At 32.8% G+C, this 19,445-nt stretch overlaps 2 protein-coding genes across 5 annotated transcripts; one reads left to right on the top strand and one right to left on the bottom strand.

The window, feature by feature from the left end:
* Nucleotides 1-19: 19 nt before the first annotated feature.
* LOC115444861 (ubiquitin carboxyl-terminal hydrolase isozyme L5) lies at nt 20-6,024 on the bottom strand. Of its 3 annotated transcripts, none has more exons than XM_030170806.2 (7): nt 5,521-5,631; nt 4,381-4,487; nt 4,034-4,097; nt 3,818-3,923; nt 3,307-3,534; nt 2,965-3,122; nt 20-2,883 (listed from the first exon to the last, which is right to left on the bottom strand). In XM_030170806.2, the coding sequence occupies exons 1-7, from the start codon at nt 5,586-5,588 to the stop codon at nt 2,550-2,552; spliced, it is 1,065 nt and encodes a 354-aa protein (XP_030026666.1). In that variant the 5' UTR covers nt 5,589-5,631; the 3' UTR covers nt 20-2,549. The 3 variants fall into 3 exon arrangements, with proteins under 3 accessions (XP_030026666.1, XP_037299708.1, XP_030026668.1); XM_037443811.1 differs by lacking the exon at nt 5,521-5,631 and adding an exon at nt 5,785-6,024 and having other exon boundaries at nt 2,493-2,883; XM_030170808.2 differs by lacking the exon at nt 5,521-5,631 and adding an exon at nt 5,314-5,438 and having other exon boundaries at nt 2,493-2,883.
* A 2,334-nt stretch (nt 6,025-8,358) lies between these two features.
* Nucleotides 8,359-19,202, top strand: LOC115444862 (lysophospholipid acyltransferase 5). 2 transcript variants are annotated; one of them, XM_030170809.2, is made up of 4 exons: nt 8,359-8,466; nt 11,691-12,408; nt 12,891-13,025; nt 15,016-19,202. In XM_030170809.2, exons 2-4 carry the CDS (start codon nt 11,697-11,699, stop codon nt 15,603-15,605), a joined length of 1,437 nt encoding a protein of 478 aa, XP_030026669.1. In that variant the 5' UTR covers nt 8,359-8,466; nt 11,691-11,696; the 3' UTR covers nt 15,606-19,202. The 2 variants fall into 2 exon arrangements, with proteins under 2 accessions (XP_030026669.1, XP_030026670.1); XM_030170810.2 differs by having other exon boundaries at nt 8,444-8,544.
* The last annotated feature ends 243 nt before the right edge of the window (nt 19,203-19,445 follow it).

Below are 19,445 nucleotides of genomic sequence, written 5' to 3' on the forward strand. Positions count from 1 at the left end.
ATGATAAATAAAAAAACTGTCATGAATTACATCTTTAATTTTAAATATTATTATGTATGTAAACAATAAAATTGTATACAATGATCACTGAAAAGATGTAAACGCATCCATATTACTCCGGACTGAATAATAAACGACAAATGCTACATTACATTATAGATGTTTTCTAAACAGGACTACTACCAAAAAAATATTATTATCCTAATATAGAACAATAGAACTATGGCTAGAACTAAACGTTTGTCTACAGCAATGCATAATTCTTTAAATCTATAAATACAGGATTCCATTTTAAAATTGGTAACAACTGACAGCCTAAAGTTGTGTTCGAATTAGCTACGTACCTAATTTCTAATAACGTAAATTGGCTTAAGTATTTTTGGATATTGAATCCGTACGGGGGCAACATTTATAAGGATATTGTGAATTTGACAATAACCAAATCTTTAAACTAGTTTATGATTATTATGTGGAAAATATTTTGATTACTCCCTAACGTAGGTCTAATTCGCAAATATAAAGACTAGAATGTAATATTAGGTATGTATGTTATGTTATGTAGTATATTCAATGTGTTACAATAAAACCTTATTGGTGATTCTAATAAACACTTAAGAATCAAATTCAACTATTACCAGGCATGCACGAGTAAAAATACTTGACCGCTCTAATACGCGGCGACACAAAATGCTCATAACACAGTAGGTATTATTCAATGTGTTTATATGACAATTATTACATTATTTTTACTCTATTTCGTGATTAATAATGTTTATCTACCAAAGATAAAACCATTTAGGAGTTTGTATATAAGCTCTTCACCATATAATATTAATATGAATTTAAATTTTATTTTTCCAATAGTGAATGTGATTATCCCTCAAGGGACCTTACATATTTAAATGATTCATATGTATAGCTTGAATTGAAGATGGACATGGAATAAAAATATAATTGGAATTTACAAACCACTGGACCGATTTTAGTGAAATTTTGTATGTAAATGTTACGAGTTTTAAGAATGAAAATAGCTTATTTCTAGAGATTTAACAAATAGTGTTATACCTATATAATACTATATATATTACCATATCAACTAGATACTAATCATATACGAGATAAATGTTATGGAAAGATCTAAGAAATGCTCAAATAACTATTTACCAACTGAGCGAAAACTGCTTTTTTGAGAACTGTTGTATCCAAAATGTCAAGCTTAATTGTTTATGACTGGTGATGTAATAATACTTCAGTATATATATTGTTAAACTACTAATATCCAAAAACTACAGCAAAATACGAAGAAACACTGCACATATACGAATGCGTATATAAATGGTATGTATGTATGTATGTATGATATATGAATGCAATATTCCCATAAATACTAACGCGGTTCAGAACAGTTACCTATTAATTTTCACGTTGATTTAATATTTTGATTTTGGAGAATTTATTTTTTTTATTGGTGCAAATAAAATACTTACTAATCTGGTTCATTATAAATAATTTATGGGCAACGAAGCCCATTTTATCAATTGTTGCGACTTAGTCATAACCGCTAGTAATAATTACATTAATTATAATAAAATACTGGGTTCCAAACCCTAGCTATTGATAGACATTTATATACGCCCTAAAGGCCTTATTGTTATCATAATTGTTGAATATGTGCGAATCAACTATGACATAGACGCAAGCATACATCTTAATTTCATAAGTATCTATAAACACTACAAATTATTATTCCATACTGCAAAAAGGTTTTTTATTTACATCTGGATTTGTCTAAAAATGGGTAATATAAATATCAATTTAAAAAATAAATAAGCATAATTCATGAGATATATAATATATGGGTCTTGATTCTTGATCTTAAAATGCCATTTTAAAATGCTTTTGTGCAAAACAAGGAATTTTTACAATGTAACACGAGTGTCGCCCTGCGTCTAAGAAAGTAGACAATCACTGACAAAGAGAATACCAGTTTATTTACTGGTATGGAATTATTTAGAAGACCGAATCTACGTTACTACAATATAATATGTATACCTCTATTTTACTTGTATTTTTATTTTGACATGATCCATCATTTTCTCAGCTCTAATATAATAGTCATAAATAACACGATATTCCCGCCATATGTTACATTAGGCAGTTTAAAATGTTCTACATTGTTCCTGTGACACTAAACAAATATTTTACAGATCGGTCTTGTCAAGATCCCTGAATTCGTCCATGTCCAAATCTATCTCGAGCGAGTCGGATGAGTCATGGGGCTGCAGCAGGAGGTCGTCGTGTGCACTATCCATAAGTAGGTCTGGTACGTGGAAGCTGTCATCCTTCATTTCATCCATAATGTTGCTACCTGTAGGTTCATTGTCTTCTTCCATAGTTTGCTGGGAGTCCTGATCTCTGTATATCGCGTTTAAATCCGCAAGAGTGCACTCCATGTCCTCACTCCTGGGGAGGACACGTGACGGGCTCGATTGCGAAACCCGTCGCGGGCCCCGGCTAGTAGTAGCCGCGAGCCCGCTGTGAGCTTCCTGTTATACTTTTAGTTTCTTCGCACCCTTCTTGGCAACGCGGCTCTTAGCCTTCTCGAACATCGGTATCAGCTTTTTCTCCCTTCCCAACACTTTAAACAGCGATATTAAAAATGGGAAATAATTGTGGCGCCTACGCGCCATTTCCAACTTATACTTCCTCGCCTTAATCTCTTCATATTCAATCAACATCCTTAGCCGCGGTATTTCTGGGTCGCCAGTATCGATGTTCAACCTCCTTTCATCTTCCAGCAGCTCCTGTAGCTGCCTCTCATAAATCATTTTTCTGTCTGACACCACCGCCATCAGATTGAAGTGAATTTCGTCTTCTGTGTAGCTGTTGAAAATATTTTTACCAGTCAGTATTCAATAGTAAAGATATTACAATGACCCTATAGCATTAATTACTAGAACTTACTAGTTAATTCTATCCATAATAATGGGTCGAACTAGATCCAGCCAATCTGTTTGAGGAGATATTGCACCATAATCACGAGGCCCATCTCTTAGGCCGTCCATTTCGTACAGGCGGCCATCTATTGGCATGTATGATATGAAATGATATTGTACATCATCCTGCAAATAAAAATTGTGTATAGTTTTCACTATTCCATATTTTTTCAGATATATATTTGAAGAATTCACCTGCCATAAATAACATTTGACATGAAATAACTTGAACAACAAATTAACATTATAAATCATATAGTAATAAATAATATATCAATAACACTGCTCTGTGAAATGACAAAGGTATTACCTTGCTAGGTGCTTTGTGTTCTAGCTCAAACAAAGTCTGTTGAGCCATTGAGTTGTGAGCATTGCGGATTACTGTTGAGTTACTGAGAGTCAACCCGCGCATTCTGGGGTCAAATGACATGCTGAACTCCCTTAGCTGTTGCAATTCCGGACCTAATACCAAATCAGGATGGCGACAGTTCATCAATATACTGAGTACAGCTTGTGTTGCGCAGGCATTGTTGATTACCTACAAAACATATCACAGAAATGTTATCAGGTCCACAATAATTACTGCAACAGAACATTTCATTTGGCTGCAACATGGTCTACAATAATGGCTCACCAACATGTTATCAGGAAAATTCTTTAAATATAATAAGCACATTTTAAAATATATGTATAGCTATATGCAAAATGCTTTAAGATATAGCCCACCATTAATCTATATCCATATTCGCTTACTTCCATTTATTTATTTATATTCTATGTATATTTAACATTATGGTAGTTTGAATGTACAAATTACAAACCTGCTTTGCAAAGTAAATCCTCTCCAAGACGTTTTCCTGAAATACTTGTGGTGGACCATGGTCTACCTGCATGTGTTTAAATAGGAAAATGAGGCCATGTACAGGTCTGAAAAATAAAATTTGTACAATTAACTATCAATTAAAGTGTTGATTATCTTAAAAACCCAGTTATGTTACTCGGAATAAAATATAAACTTTGAATAGAAAAAAATATACCTCAAATTCTCAAAGATTGAATCCTCAAGAGTCCATAATTCTTCCACTTGCACTCCTTTGGCACCTAAAACATTCAATAATATTATGACATTTGCATCTTATGTCTTTTTTATATTGACACTACCCCACTTTATTTTGCTCATAGTTTAACTAAGCATGTTTTTTTTTACCAAGCATGTTAAAGGTAAAAAGGCACTTATATTTAAAAACACTGCCTATAAAAACAAATACAATCAATATGTACATCAAACACAATATCCATAGCATCCAAGAACCTGGAGGACAAACCTGGTTATTATATTTTACATGTCAATTTATTTAGTAATTATACAATATCACATAATTACCAAATTTTCTGATGAGTTGTGTGAACACACCAGGATCACTCTCTATTAGGCACCAATCACCAACTGATTGTTTTGAAAAATTGTCATCAAAACCCTCCATGTCAAATCTGAAAGTAAGTATCATATTCATACCATAACACAATATCACATAGAAAAATAGTTATGCATCAAACTAAGAATAGGAATTTCAATACCCTCTATCTGTAGAATTTGGTTTTAAAATTATAATTTGCATTACTTTAAATATACTGTGTATGAACCTCACTTGACCGTCCAAATTGTCGGAAGAAAAAAGAAATAGAAATATTATATTGATTATCTCCATTTAAGTTTTATTAATATTAAATAAAGGAACATATTTTTGTCTGCAATTCATTATGATTGTTAGGTCACATTACACTTATGTATAAAAAAAATGTAGGAAACAATATTTGCATGTTATTTTTACAATGTTCAAAAAGACATGAGAAGAATTAGAATATTAGCAATTAGCAAACAATTATATCCAAACGGTGAAACAATTATATGGTTATAACAATTTTATATAATAAACAGAACAAAGCTCAATAACAACAACCATTATAACAATTTATGTGGATCTGAATTCCCAGATTAAAAATAAAACTGATTCTTCTTCAATAGTTAAGTATTATGTCTGCTTACAAATATTATGTACAAATCAATTATGTATTTCAACTTATAACTGAATGTGCCAATATGTATAACAATGCAGAAATTTCCCATTCTTATTTTGATTACACTATACACATACAAATTGAATGTATCCATATTCCATAAATACTTCTTAAACTTCCTTTGGAGTGTTTTTTGGTTTTTCTTATAAAATTACACTTTAACAAATCACACAGGCCTAATTATTTAGTGACTCATCATTTTTTACATCAAAATACTCTCAGCCAATATAATCAGTACCTATTCGATCTATTCACTGTGCTGCAATTTTTCCAGGGTAAATGTAGCGCATGCGTACTGCGACGCCCAAACGGGGTTCGCAAATCAATATGATAGGACAATCGCAGTCGGTATATGTCAAGAGGTTGTTATAGGATAAAGAAACAAATAATGAAATTACTTAATGAAATTAAAAATAGGAAGAACTTCAACAAAACAACAAATTACACGATAGGTGTTGATCGCCGGAGCCAGATCAATACTTGGTGACCAGTACTGCTTCCCGAACAGAGCATTACTCAGCAATTTTTGACAACTGTCGGGACTCTTTATATTTACAATAAAACGATGACATTTAGTATACATTTATCCCGATCAATTCGCAATGCACACGAGGATGACTTTTAAAAATTATAATTCAATAGCACAAAGAAGTCAACTAAACGTAAAAATGTTAACAACAGCAATAGCAAAACAATTTGATATACGCACCGCAATATTCCGCCTGAGCGCAGCCGCGCTATATTAGACTGGAAACATCGAAAACAAAAGACAATTATAATCAAAGAGTAATCACTTCGTTATAATTGTAATAATCTCAGCTGAATCTTAGTAGAGACAAATAAACTAATCTCAGCACAGTGCACACAACGACAAAACGACAAACAACGCGTCAGTTATATATTTATATTTTTATTTATTACGGCTCTGGAGAAAAGTCCATTGAGACCGTCTTCCATACAACCAGCGTCAGCTGGCCACTTGCATAAAGTTCTGAGCAATGAGCATAAAGTGCCTGATAGTCAGCACATTGGTGTCCACAAGGAAGTTGCGGATGTACCACGGAGTACCAAAAGAGCGTCGTTGGAATTTGATTGGCAAAATCTATAGACACTGATTCGAGCAGACAGTATATAGAAGAACGCGGATGCCGCGTCCTTATGTTATGATCGGCCTACACGACGTAAAGATCCTAATCTTGTTGCCGATCGACATCTTACTGTCTTTGTTTATGAACCAATACTTATAAGTAATTGACCCATCGCGAATGCAGCTCGCCATGGTACCGTATTTACGTGTGGGATAAAGGTCAACTTCTGGGTAAAGGTCACTAAATATTCGATGATGATGATGATCCAAGGAATGCTCTGCCTAGATATGTATATGAACTGAAGTGTTAGGCGCTGGGACTTTTTTTTTAATAAAAGGATGCCCTGGCTTTTAGTATGGTTAAGTAAATGACGCCATTTGCGAAACTGCGCTCCGAGTTGTACGCAGTAACTTGCAAAGTGCGTATCACTTGATCTAGTTCTCTACGTGAAGTGTAGATTATGGAGTCGTTCGCGACTCAGTTGGTCGCCTTTTAATTTAGCAATATCGGGAATGTGTTTTTTCAGTTAAACGATTTCAATATGCTCATTTAGTTTAATGAATTGCCCCGTGTTCGTCTTCTGATAGCATTCGGCGAAGTCACTGCTATTGCTTTTTGAGCATCGATATATTATGGTCCATAAACAGCTTGTGGTTGTGTACGGACTGGCGCTCATAATAGAACTTAAGTGAAAGTCTGACTCCAGTCCACTCAAGGCTAAGTGTAAATCTAGATGTGAATAATTTTTTTTGTTGTTCAAGTGAATAGATAGCTTGTAACAGTGGCGTTTGGGTTGCCATTTTAGTTCAGATTTTGAACAAATAGTTTATAATATAGACGTTTGTGTCGTGTGTTGAGTATCTAACATTGACAACTCGTTACAAATCAATTACAAATTCTTAGTTTTTTTTTATCACAAAGATACATATATACTTAAGGTGGTAGCTCAAGGTCCATTTTCATACATTTTGTTTCGGCTTTAATCTGGGTAACTAAACAAGTATTGGCAAGTAAAGAATTTAAATTCACGTCTAGTTAGTGATTAGTTCTCGCAGTTGAAAGAAAAACGTAAAAATAATTAATAATCATGGATATTTCTGCCTTTAAAATTTCGTCATATTAAATTTTAAAGGCCGAAATATCCATGATTATTAATTATTTTTACGTTTTTCTTTCAACTGCGAGAACTAATCACTAACTAGACGTGAATTTAAATTCTTTACTTGACAATACTTGTTTAGTTACCCAGATTAAAGCCGAAATAAAATGTATGAAAATGGACCTTGAGCTACCACCTTAATCGTATTTATTTATAGATATTTTTCAAATCGACGTTGTCATCACATAACTATAAATTAGTTTTGTGAAACTCAGCTATTATATGCATTATGAATGCATCTCTTTGTCTTTATCTAAGCCATAAGGTTATAGTTTTTCTCTAAGAATTTTCCAATTTTAATATGTCCTCTACAAGGAAGTTTAAGATCCTTGGTCCTCTACAGCTTTATTCAGAAGATTCTGAAGATTTCATCTAACAGTGTTTTTTTTGTGTTTGACTAAGACGAGTTGGCAAAATTGACTCCAATATATTTCATCGTTTCTTTTGTCTAACGTCGTGTTTATATTCTCTTTGGTTTATTTCAATTAGTGTTGCAGAACCATCGATAATTTGACTATCGATGCTTGACCTCGAAAACTATTAGTACAACTAGGATATCGGTTGTACTATCGATTGTATTGCCTATGTCAATACTGTCGATATTATCGATACTATCGAAAGCTTTCGTTGTGCAATAAACGAGATAATATTGACAACAGTGATGATATGGATATTGTCGATTATAATCCATCTAATAGTGTCGATAGTATCGATAGTATTGCAAAAACTATTCGTTTTTACCTTAAACTATCGATATAGCAATACTTACGAAAAATTACTGGCTACGATACTAAAAAACCATTGATACTATCGATAGGTTTTAGTACAAACTAATGATATTTACAATACTATCGGTACCATCGATACTATTGAATGCATTATTATCAATAGTATCGATATTATTGCTGTTATCAATAGTATTGCACAAACAGAGCTATCGATACTACCGATAGTATCGACAGTAATGACACGTGACGATCGATATTATAGCTTTTACTTTGACTATCGATAGATAATCGATTATCTATCGATAACAGACAATCGATATGCAACACTAATTTCAATATTTGTCTTCGATCACGATTTACGATTATTCGTTTGAAGTCGTGGTTGCTGTTGTACGGTATCCCACTGGCAAAATTAGGTAAAATAATCTTTTTATATATGTAATTGTGTGTATTATTCAAAACTGTAGCGTAAATCCTGTGCCTTTATATAGCAGGTATTTTTCCGTTTTTTAGCTTTTATTTGTACTAATCTGTTTCTTTGTGGTCATATCTCTTGAAAATATTTACGGTATGTAATGTTTTTTGTTTACGTAATTAGAATATATATTTTATAATAGTCCCACTATTAATTACAATAATGTTTCAACCTGCAGCACACGTGGCGTAGCACAATAATTTTATGTGTCGCGTCTTACAAATTCATTTTAGCCGTCTTTCTAATTTCGTGAAATCATTACAAGTTCATTACAATGCATGTTTGACAAAACATTTTGAAAGCCTCGAAGATGAAGTACATAATGAAACGAAAGGCCGCCTAATTTATATTGCGTAGGTAGTTGTGAAAAAAATACTTGACCCAAATTAAATTCTGAATCCTTATTGAAGTAACATTGTTCTACAAAATAAGGAATTTTATCTCGATAATGAACAACCTTCAGTACCTAAAAGTTTAAAGAATTGAAGAAAACTTGGTAAATAAATTAATGTATATATTTATCAAATATCTACACAGTTCAGTCTACTTGCTGGATTTTCCATGTCTGAGGTCTCAATTAAGTAGTTTCACAAGTATTTACTATGTGAAATCTCCCTTCTAGGGTTTTCTAATAAAATACTGATTGTAATAGACATAAAATAATACTATTTATTTCATTGACATATTCATTGTATTTGTAGCTATTTTATTTTTAATAGCCATCCTGCAACTTCTATGAATTACAGGTTAATAATACAGGTTGTGAAACCTACTTTGCATGTATTTTGTAAATACTACAAATATCTAATGAACATTGCAGCAAACAAATCATTGTACTTATTCTCTAACCCAATACATATGTTTTATAGGACTATAGTATGGTATTGCATTGAGGAAGGTCTCACAAAGCTTCATAGGTTTATCCAGTTATTGAAAAATAATCTATAGCATTGATGCCCAAAGTGGTCCAGGTAGAACCCAGGGAAAAATGAGGGGCCACAATTTGTAAGTGGGTGTCCACAAAATTTTTTGTTTTCATAGTAAAGTACTAAAATGTTGGTTTTACTTCACCTATGAATGTATTCAGATAATATTCATAGGAGTCATAAGAAGAATGGTGGCCACAGCATAACTGTCCCCCCCCGAGGTGGCTAGGCGGTAGTTACAAAATAGACTTTCTCTGCAAAACTAAAACAGGGAAAGGTCCACTGAAGCCAGAATAATTATGAAAAGGGCCTATGAGTAAAAAAGTTTGGGCATTTCTGATCGATAGAGTGCAAAAACTGAACTGGAACCTATAGATTTTTTAACTCTCTTTAGTAGTGTGTAAGGATATTATGTGTTTCAATCCCTTAAATTATTGTCCATTACTACACTGCAACTTTGATAGATAGCAATGACAGTAAACATTCACACAATCAATAATAAAATTCATCATTTTGCCCACTATGTTTAATGCCTGGTGCAAAAATAATCTGAATCTTGCACATGGGGTATGTCAAACTATATGTAGTATGTCTGTTTATTTCTTTATTTCTAAGCTTAATAGTTCCATGTATGTATTGTATCCAAAATTACTAAACTAAATTCTTTTTGGTTTAGAAATTTAAAGCATCAGGAATCAGAATGAGCAAGAAAAAATATCTGTACTAAATAATAAATAGTTTGTCATACATTAGACTTTATAGAGTTTGGAATTGATTCCTGATATCAAAACTGTCTATCATGCTTTGATAATGTATGTGAGTGGTATTATATAATCCTAATGCATATTTAATGACAAATAAATAAGGACAGATATTTATGTTAAATTGATGTCAGAGTGTAACTTCTATCATGTTAATTGTTCCTAACTCATGTGATGTACTTACTTTTTTGATTTTTTTGTAAGAAAGAAGCATTTTTTATATGTTGACATTTCATAACAAAGATAGCTATTATTAATCAAGCTTGGTTTGAAATTTAGTTCACGTTTTAAGAATAATTCCGATTGTGTTTTTAATCAACTTCCAAAGAACGGCATTACTCAGTTTAGTTTAAAACATAAAAACATGAATTGCAAATAAGACTATATTTTTGGTGTTTTAATAATTTCTTGTTGACTCATTTTCATCATTATATTAAAATAGTTTTTTGTTTGAAGTGTTTTTAGTAAGTAGTTTTATTTTTATACCCTTTGTTGAAATGTTTTGTGCAGTATCAACTCAACAGAACTTGCTGTGTTTTAATAATTAGTCATACTGTATGTGGGATTGTACAAATGTTTCAATGAAAGCTTTCTTATGCATAATGCGACAGTCAATCATGTGGTTTCATTTATTAATACAATCCTAAAATGACTCACATATTCAACATTTTACAATTTATTATTATTAACAAATAATAATTTTCATTGTCCCGTCGTGTTTATATGCAGTATAATAATAATATCTCACATTATTGTTTATACACATAACACTGCCGAAAATGGCGTACCCCGGTTACAACCCTGCATACCCTTATAAAGTCGTAAAATGTGATCATATATAATACAATTGTAACCACTAAAAACCAAACAATAATTTAACATAACGGATAATAATGTGTAATATAACATAACCAGTAAATACTGGTTAACAATTTTGGAGTATGCGATTAATTAAAATTAGACAGTATCTTCATATATTTTTGAATTATTTAACTAGCTTACCTAGTATTTACACATAACTTAAACGTCACAAGAAAGCAAAATACGCAATTTTGTTTACTTGGACGGCATAATTATTCTAATTTTAGTTTTAAAACCAAAGAACGGAAATGATTTTGAAAAAAAAGTCTATGGTACCAATCTGGAAGTATATTCATATAACAATAAAATTATTTTCCAAATTGGTTCATAAGTAACTGAGTTTTGATGTAACAAATATTAAAAAGAGGTAATACTCACACAAAATTAATTACCTCATCCTTTTCTTTGAAGTCGGTTAAAAATACCAAAAAGTAGCAATCTAAAAGTTGTTTGTTCAATGTCAACATTTTCTAAAAGCTATTAGCAATCTCTTTAGCTTTTTGCTTTATATCGGCCAAAATAACATATAATATGCCTTCATAAATGATGGTTATCAGTATATCTGAGTGAATAATATTTTAATATGCATCAATTATAACTTGGGTCTCCTTTTACAGAATTGGATGATGTGGGGGTTGCTGTTTTACTTTTTGGACCTGGCCGGGTTGAGTCCTGTGCCATTCCTAGCAGAACTCATAGGTACCACTACTCCAGCCTTAAAATTATTAATATCCATACTTATGAGCTACCCAATAGCAATACTCTACCATAAATATGTCAAGCAACATGTAGAATACAGAAACATTTATTTTGCACTCGCTGGTTTGGACATGGCATTTTACAACTTTGGGTTATCTATGTATCATAACTTTATACCAGCAGTTGTCATACACTTGACGACTATGTGCTTTGGTGCTGGAATGATAAATGTGGTTATAACATTTATATTTAACATGACCTACCTGCTTGCTGGATACATAGTGACAGAATCTGAGGACTACGACATAACATGGACAATGCCCCATTGTGTGTTGACTTTAAAATTAATAGCACTGTCTTTTGACATGTGGGATGGAAGGAAGATGCTTAAAGGCGAAGAATTATCGACAACCAATAAAAAAACAGCATTGACTGTGACGCCAACCTTTATGGAGCTCATTGGATTTGTTTACTTCCCTGCTTGCTTTCTGGTTGGGCCAATATTTTCCTTCAAACGTTACACCGACTTCATAATGGACAAGTTTCCTTTGGAAAAAGAAAGGAAAGTCTACGAAAAACAAGCCCTTTGGAGACTCTTACAAGGAATCCTGTATTTGGCCGCCTTCCAAATTGGAGGTACATAAAAAAAATATTTTAACAATTATTATAATGATATTTATTAAGTGCAGGAAATGTAATTTGATTTTGTAATTCAAATTAGGCTTTGGTTATGGGAATCAAGATCGTTTATATTTTGGAATAGTTTTATAATTAGTAAATGAAGAATAAGGAAGTTGACTGTCATAATAATATTTAATTTAAAAGTACACCGTATGGACAATAATTTTAGAAATAATGAAATTGTTTTAAATAAATTAGTTAAAACATGTAAAGAAAATGCATTGGTACATAGTTTTTATTTATTTTATATATAGATTCAATAGAGGTTCCCAAATGTTTATCTATGGGGTCGTCCATTAATCACGTGAGACTCGAAAAAGAGAGTGGGGTTGGGAAATAAAATCACCAGGAGGGGAGGGGGTTAAAAAGACACTAAAAAACATCACATATTTAATAGACGACCCTTAATATTTTCCTAATACCATTTTTTTTTACAGTTAGCGTTTTCAGCATGAAGTATATAATGTCTGAAGAATTCAACGAAACTTCCATATTCTATCGTCACATGTACAGTGGCCTGTGGGCCCACTTCGCGTTGTATAAATACATATCCTGCTGGCTGCTCACCGAAGGTAATCTCTATTATCTCACTAGTGTAGCGTTCATTATCAGTCGAGACTCGAGTCCATAGTTCCATATCGAATTACATTGTTGTTGCATCGACCTTGATCGCAAATAGATTATGTAGTATATTTAGGCGAGTCAAAATAAATATGTTTATTTCGTAACATTGCCTTGGTTTAATAGAATTTGTTTCGTAAACCATAAAGTGATTTAAATTTGGGTTCTTTAAGCGCAGCGTGAAGAAGCAATTGCTTCGTCCCCTTGCCTTAGCAAGTTGGCACAATTTTACTTGGCCTTTACTGCTGCTGTAGCTGCGGCGAAGTCTTTGTTGTTCTTTAGATAAAGAAAAAAAAATGCTAACTGCGATCCTTCATTGTTTTTTTCTCTCTTTTCGAGGATAAAGGTGTAAACTTAAGTATCTGAATATATGTTTCTTCCACATACAATGATGTAATAAACGGCTATCACAAACATACTTCACGCCATGTCGGCGCATACGCACTATATCGACAATTAATGCTGTTTCAATTTTTTTTTATTAGCATGGACATTTTCGTATCTTACCAATTGCTAAATAGTAATGACATATGAATTAAAATTATGATAATTTGAATTTGCGAATAAATGATGAATTGGCTATTTGCGAGCAATCGGCACACAAGTTCAAGTCTGAATGTTTTTTTTCTTAACGCATATCACTTGTATTTATCTTATTACAATAATATGATAATTCATATAATATTATAGAAGGGATATTGATAACTATTATTATAGTGTATATGTATGTAGAAGTGTTTTCATAAAATTACCAGCAATTTGTGAAATTTCAAATGAGATTAGCATCGTAAATTTACAATATGTAATTCGTATACAATTTACATTAACATATTTCTTGACCTTTGCCATGACATGTTGTATAGTCAAAACAAATAATATAATCAATATTTTAGAACTCGTAATAATTATTTTACTAGAAATTGGGGTTGATTATCTTAGATGTACAATTATATTCATGAGATTGTTGAAAATGTTCGAAATATAGGAAAATAAGAATTAGTATTAAAGTATTTTTAAGTGCATAGTATCTCACTGAACAAAAACAACTTTAAACAATGGAGATGTCGAGTTAATTATTATGCTACAGTGTAAATGGGTAACGCGGTGAAATAAATTATATTCTTTCCGATTTCAAAATGGGCCAGCGTTGCTCGATGTAAATTACAATTTCTAGATAGGAAGATTCAATGGTCCCGGTGTTGTGATGCATATAAAATGTGGGTGAATAGATAGTGAAATCGGGGAAATGGTAATGGTATGGTGACTAAATCGCAAACAAGTAATACCATCGCATCGCATCACGTGTGAACGGGTGGAACAATTTCGCTAATATTTTTTTTGTTGTATTTATTATTGTTAGAAGGTTCTTATGAAAGAAAATATTCAAAAAATTGCGCGGGAAAGTAGAAAATTTAAGAAAACAACGATAATATTAATTTTATACAACCCAGTTATTTTAAATAACTGTCAACGATTGACAGAATGCGCGCTGCAAATTCATAGTTAAGACGGGACAACGTCTGTCGGGTCAACTAGTTTGTTATAAAAATACTATAGAAATAATTTCAAAATAGGATATATTTATTTGCATAATTATTTAATACTGTCACCCTGTGTGTGTTGAATACTTATGAAAACATAATAATAAAATAGGCGTGTATATTTTAATAATAGTATTTATATAAGTGACGTAATTCCCGTCTATAATTTACTAAATAGTACTCCCAAGTTGGACACATACAGTTGGATACAGTGATTGTTCTATGTAAATTGGAGTAGAAATATCGTCCGCGTTATCATTTACTAGCCCTCGTCCCGTAACACCTCGCGTAGGTGTCTAATAGATCAATTACGAACAGTACATACGTCTGCGAGGACATTTATAAGTTCCAGCATGACGACCTCGTCAATGCCAGACTAACAGTTCCGATGTATTTCCAGCTTCCTGCATCCGATTTGGGCTATCGTACAACGGCATTGAGAATAAAGACGGGAAGAGTGTATCGAAGTGGGACGGCTGCAACAACATAAAGCTGCTGCGGTTCGAAGGCGCCACCCGGTTCCAGCACTACATCGACAGTTTCAACTGCAACACGAACCACTTCGCCGCCGAATACATCTATAAACGGCTCAAGTTCCTCGGCAATCGTAATTTAAGTCAATTTTTCACTTTACTCTTCCTCGCACTGTGGCACGGCACTAGATCCGGATATTATATGACATTCTTCAACGAGTTCATTATCATGTACATGGAAAAAGAACTGGAACCGATCATAACTAAAACTGAACTGTATCACAAAGTGTGGGCCAATACGGCATGTAAGTACATACTTTATATTATATTAAAAACTTACACCATTGTATTTATGGGGTGGAGTTTAACTCCGTTCGATGTTAAGGCATTCTCAAAATGGTGGCAGATTTACTATAGCTTATATTTCTCTGGTTTCATTCTCTTCTTACCATGGGCCTTAGTGTACAAGCCGATGCTAAAATTTACTATAAAATCATTTCGGCTCGCTCCTGTTTAAGACTCAATAGATTTCATAATAATTTTGTTCTACAAATCAGAATATTGGTAGCGGTTCTCAATATTTTTAAGTAGTTTGAATATAATATTTAAATAATTTGTAAAAATGATTAGTTAATTTATAAGAGTTATAACTGCGATTATTTGTGGTTTGCCTTAAGTACAATTTTCGGTAGTAGAAACAAGTAAAATTTTAGTGTTGTAGATATTAAACATACATATTTGCGCAAATAATAGGTTGTTTTTAGTGTATTCAAAATTACCAAAAATACATTCAGTTTACTTAAACAGTAGAGCTTAGCACTAGTGTAGAAAACTGAAACACGGTCACGTATTACTCTGTTTGCGTCGGGTAATAAAAATTATAATTGAAATGCTGGATGATATAAAATCGATGTATTAGATTTGATAAATAATTGTCTTAGTAACAATATTTTTTTTTACTAAATAAAAATTGAAATTACCCCCAAACAACTCTAAAACGTAAAAAATAAAATCGGTTTATCGTTTGAGTATATTATACGGAAATTATAATAGAAAGAAAAAAATAAAAACATTTAATTGTTCAAATCAAAAATTTCAAAAAATTCAGATAATTATTCATAACTCGAAAAATATGACAAATCGCGGAACATATATGGGGGTGATTCGGATAACCCAAGGAGTGCTCTATCTCTGGACATCCGCTTGACACTATTTTTGGGACACCCTGTATTTATGTATAACATTTGCTGTTTACGATTTATGTTAAAGCGTTCTTAATATTTGTAAATAATCTGTTAAATAAAATACTGCGTCTTACCTTTCCCTGAGAGTTACATAAAAAAATCTGCGATTCATATTTTATTTCCACTAAAGGCTATACTGAGACCGGTATATTTATTTTTATATAAATCTTCACGCCCCTCCCTGTCCTCAACAATCTTACAATACTTAAAATGCTCCAAAATTTTTAAATGCTCTAACACTTGGGTGGACACTAAAGTCTAGGAATTTATTAATAAGTCGGAGTACTCTCTTTGCGACCCAGACGTAAACAGAAGGTAGTTATAACATAGACACAATATTAAGTGTCATAACGCTTATTATTGTTTACCAAAATAATTTTCCTGTTAAACTAATATGCTAACCTATGACTCATGTTGGTGTATCATTTATTAAGCGTTTCAATCCTTTTATGTGTAATTGAATATTTTTTTTCGATTTTTGTTTGTTTATTACCATCGTACCTAATAATGGTGCCTCATATTATAGGGCGTTTGTGAAAGCCGCCAAAACGTAATGTTTTTAGTAAGTTATATTTTTAGAATCGTTTTTAAGCTTGTTTTTATAAATGTTTTAACTTTATGTTTCTGAACTTATAGTGAAATGGTTACCTCTGACGGCTCCATAGTTACTAGTATAAGTTTAGCCTGCAGTGAAACTATTATGATAATGTTATGTCTTGCCCAACTTTGTCATCCGGTAAGAATATTGTCCACGATAATGAAATATATATTTTTTGTGACTAGTCAGTTGTCGGATATTGTTGTGTAGCTGTTATTGCAATAGCGTTTCAAAACATTTGTACTTCCCTCTGCATAATATAGGTACTAATAGCCTCGTTAATTTAACATTACATAATAATTGTTCTTAGCCTGGCATGTTGGTTATTGACGGATTTTCAGACTTTAAAGTCTTCACCACACAGGGAGCGAGGCTGGGCGCGACATTCACGTCGTATTTTCTTGGCGTATATTTACCTTGGCAATACGGTAGACGCCACACAAAAAATGCCCCACTTAGTTGGATGCTGTGGGTTGCGCTAGAACGCGTGGCACCGCTCTATGAATTGGGGGCATCTGGAGAATTCCTCCATAGTATTCCCTGCCTGTCGTAAGAGGACAATTCGTTTTTGATGATAATTATAATAGATTTCACGCCCCGCTAAGCCTGGTTAACGTGTTCAACACAGTCCCGCGACATGTGTGATGTGTGTGAACAGCGCCCCGCTCCTATCACGATTTTATTACGTCATGCAGATTATACACTCAGCTACGCGTCCTGTGTGATGAAGCTTTAAAACAGAAGGCAGTATCGAAAAAATAAACCGACCATTATTATGATGCCCAATTTAGAAATTTACCCAATTACTAACAGATACTGTACGCATACCCAAATAAATGCAGGTATACGTTGACTGGAAGGAGTTGCACGTGCATATATTGTAATTCCTTTAATTGTACTTTAATCGCTTATACACCCCAGGCCAACTGTACATACATACAAAACATTACACAGATGCAAGGACGGTAAACGGACAGAAATATTTCTTCTCAGAAGGGTGACTTTGCGTATCGCCTACGCCACATCACCTAAATATAATAGTGACTTAAGACTAGACATACCACTTCTTTTAATCTTCTTACACTTCGCCTTTTGTATTTTTTCCAAATGTCATTATTGATGTCTTATTTTTTCACTCTCTGATTTTTTTTGGCACATCTATGAAAATCTTTCAGGCGATAAGTATGTTACCCTATATCACAATATGAATTATTTGTAATGTTTACATTCCTATTACTTATTATGCATCTCAAGTCTCAATTAATATACTATTTTGTAATATATCCTTTATAAATATGTAAACGTTAACACAATTCAATTATTGTTATCAATTCATAATTAAATTAGCTCATAACCGAAGTAAAAGTATTATATTTTGTCTACATAATAACTATGCGAATTACAAATAAGATATATATACTGTTCAGCTGCTAGATAAGAGACCTCCTCTACTACTGAAAAGGATTAGGCCTAAGTCAACCACGCTAGCCTAGTGCGAATTGGTAGACTTCACACGCTCAAAATTCCTGTAGAGAACTTCTCAGGTATGAAGATTTCCTCACGATGTTTCCCTTCACCGTGAAAGCAAACGATAAAATATTTTTTTGTAAAGTCCGCGTGAGCCCTTGGGATTTGAACCTGCGGACATTAGTTTGGGCAGACCTTTCCACACCTAACTAGGCAATCGCCGCTCCTCAAAGAGAAAATAAATCAAACAATATAGGTTTGAACATGTGGCAAGGTGTAGTCTGCAATAGTTACTTAAATAGCAAGCATGTAACGGGTTAATAAACTATGATAAGGAATGGTATGTAAGTTTAAACTGTTCAAGAATGAACAAAGTAAGTGGGAGTGCAAAGACAAAAATCTTAAAATATTTGAAGTCAGTAAAACTGACAATTTTAATTGTGTTGACGAATTGTTTTAGGTTTAATTTTTGTTATAAAGGCGGCGTGTCGCGTGAAGTGTACAGCGAAATAAATATGACGTTCTAATATTCGTTAATATTCAGCCTTTATGCTGTCGTCGTCGATGCGACCATGAACTAATGACCGTCCGCTTCACGTGATATGACCCAAAGGCTATACAGTAGTTTTTACTAGTTTACTGTACTGTGACATAGATAATGAAACATTTAGTACTTGTAAACTAATAATAAAAAATAATAATGTGTAATATGCAAATTTACATTGTAATTTATCGGTCGGTTTTAACCTCTTAATGATTAACAGTTGCAGAAGTCCGAATGAAATAAACAAGAAATTCATGAAAATAAGTTTGTTTTTTTTCACTTTTATTTAAACGCAGAAGCGTTTAATCAAAAACACGTCCGTCCTGGGAAAGGCTTTAAGCTGTTTCATTTGTTAGCATATTTTTGTCGAGGGCTGTACTAAAGAGATGCAGGTAATGTTTTATTAGGAGTCATCGCCCGCGTCGTACGTATTGACCCAGAATGCATATGCAGTGGTATTCCTTTCTTTGTAATGTCAACCTACATTTGCGATATGTGGTTTCC

The sequence above is a fragment of the Manduca sexta genome, chromosome 27, assembly GCF_014839805.1.
Source record: "Manduca sexta isolate Smith_Timp_Sample1 chromosome 27, JHU_Msex_v1.0, whole genome shotgun sequence".
Classification (NCBI taxonomy): domain Eukaryota; kingdom Metazoa; phylum Arthropoda; class Insecta; order Lepidoptera; family Sphingidae; genus Manduca; species Manduca sexta.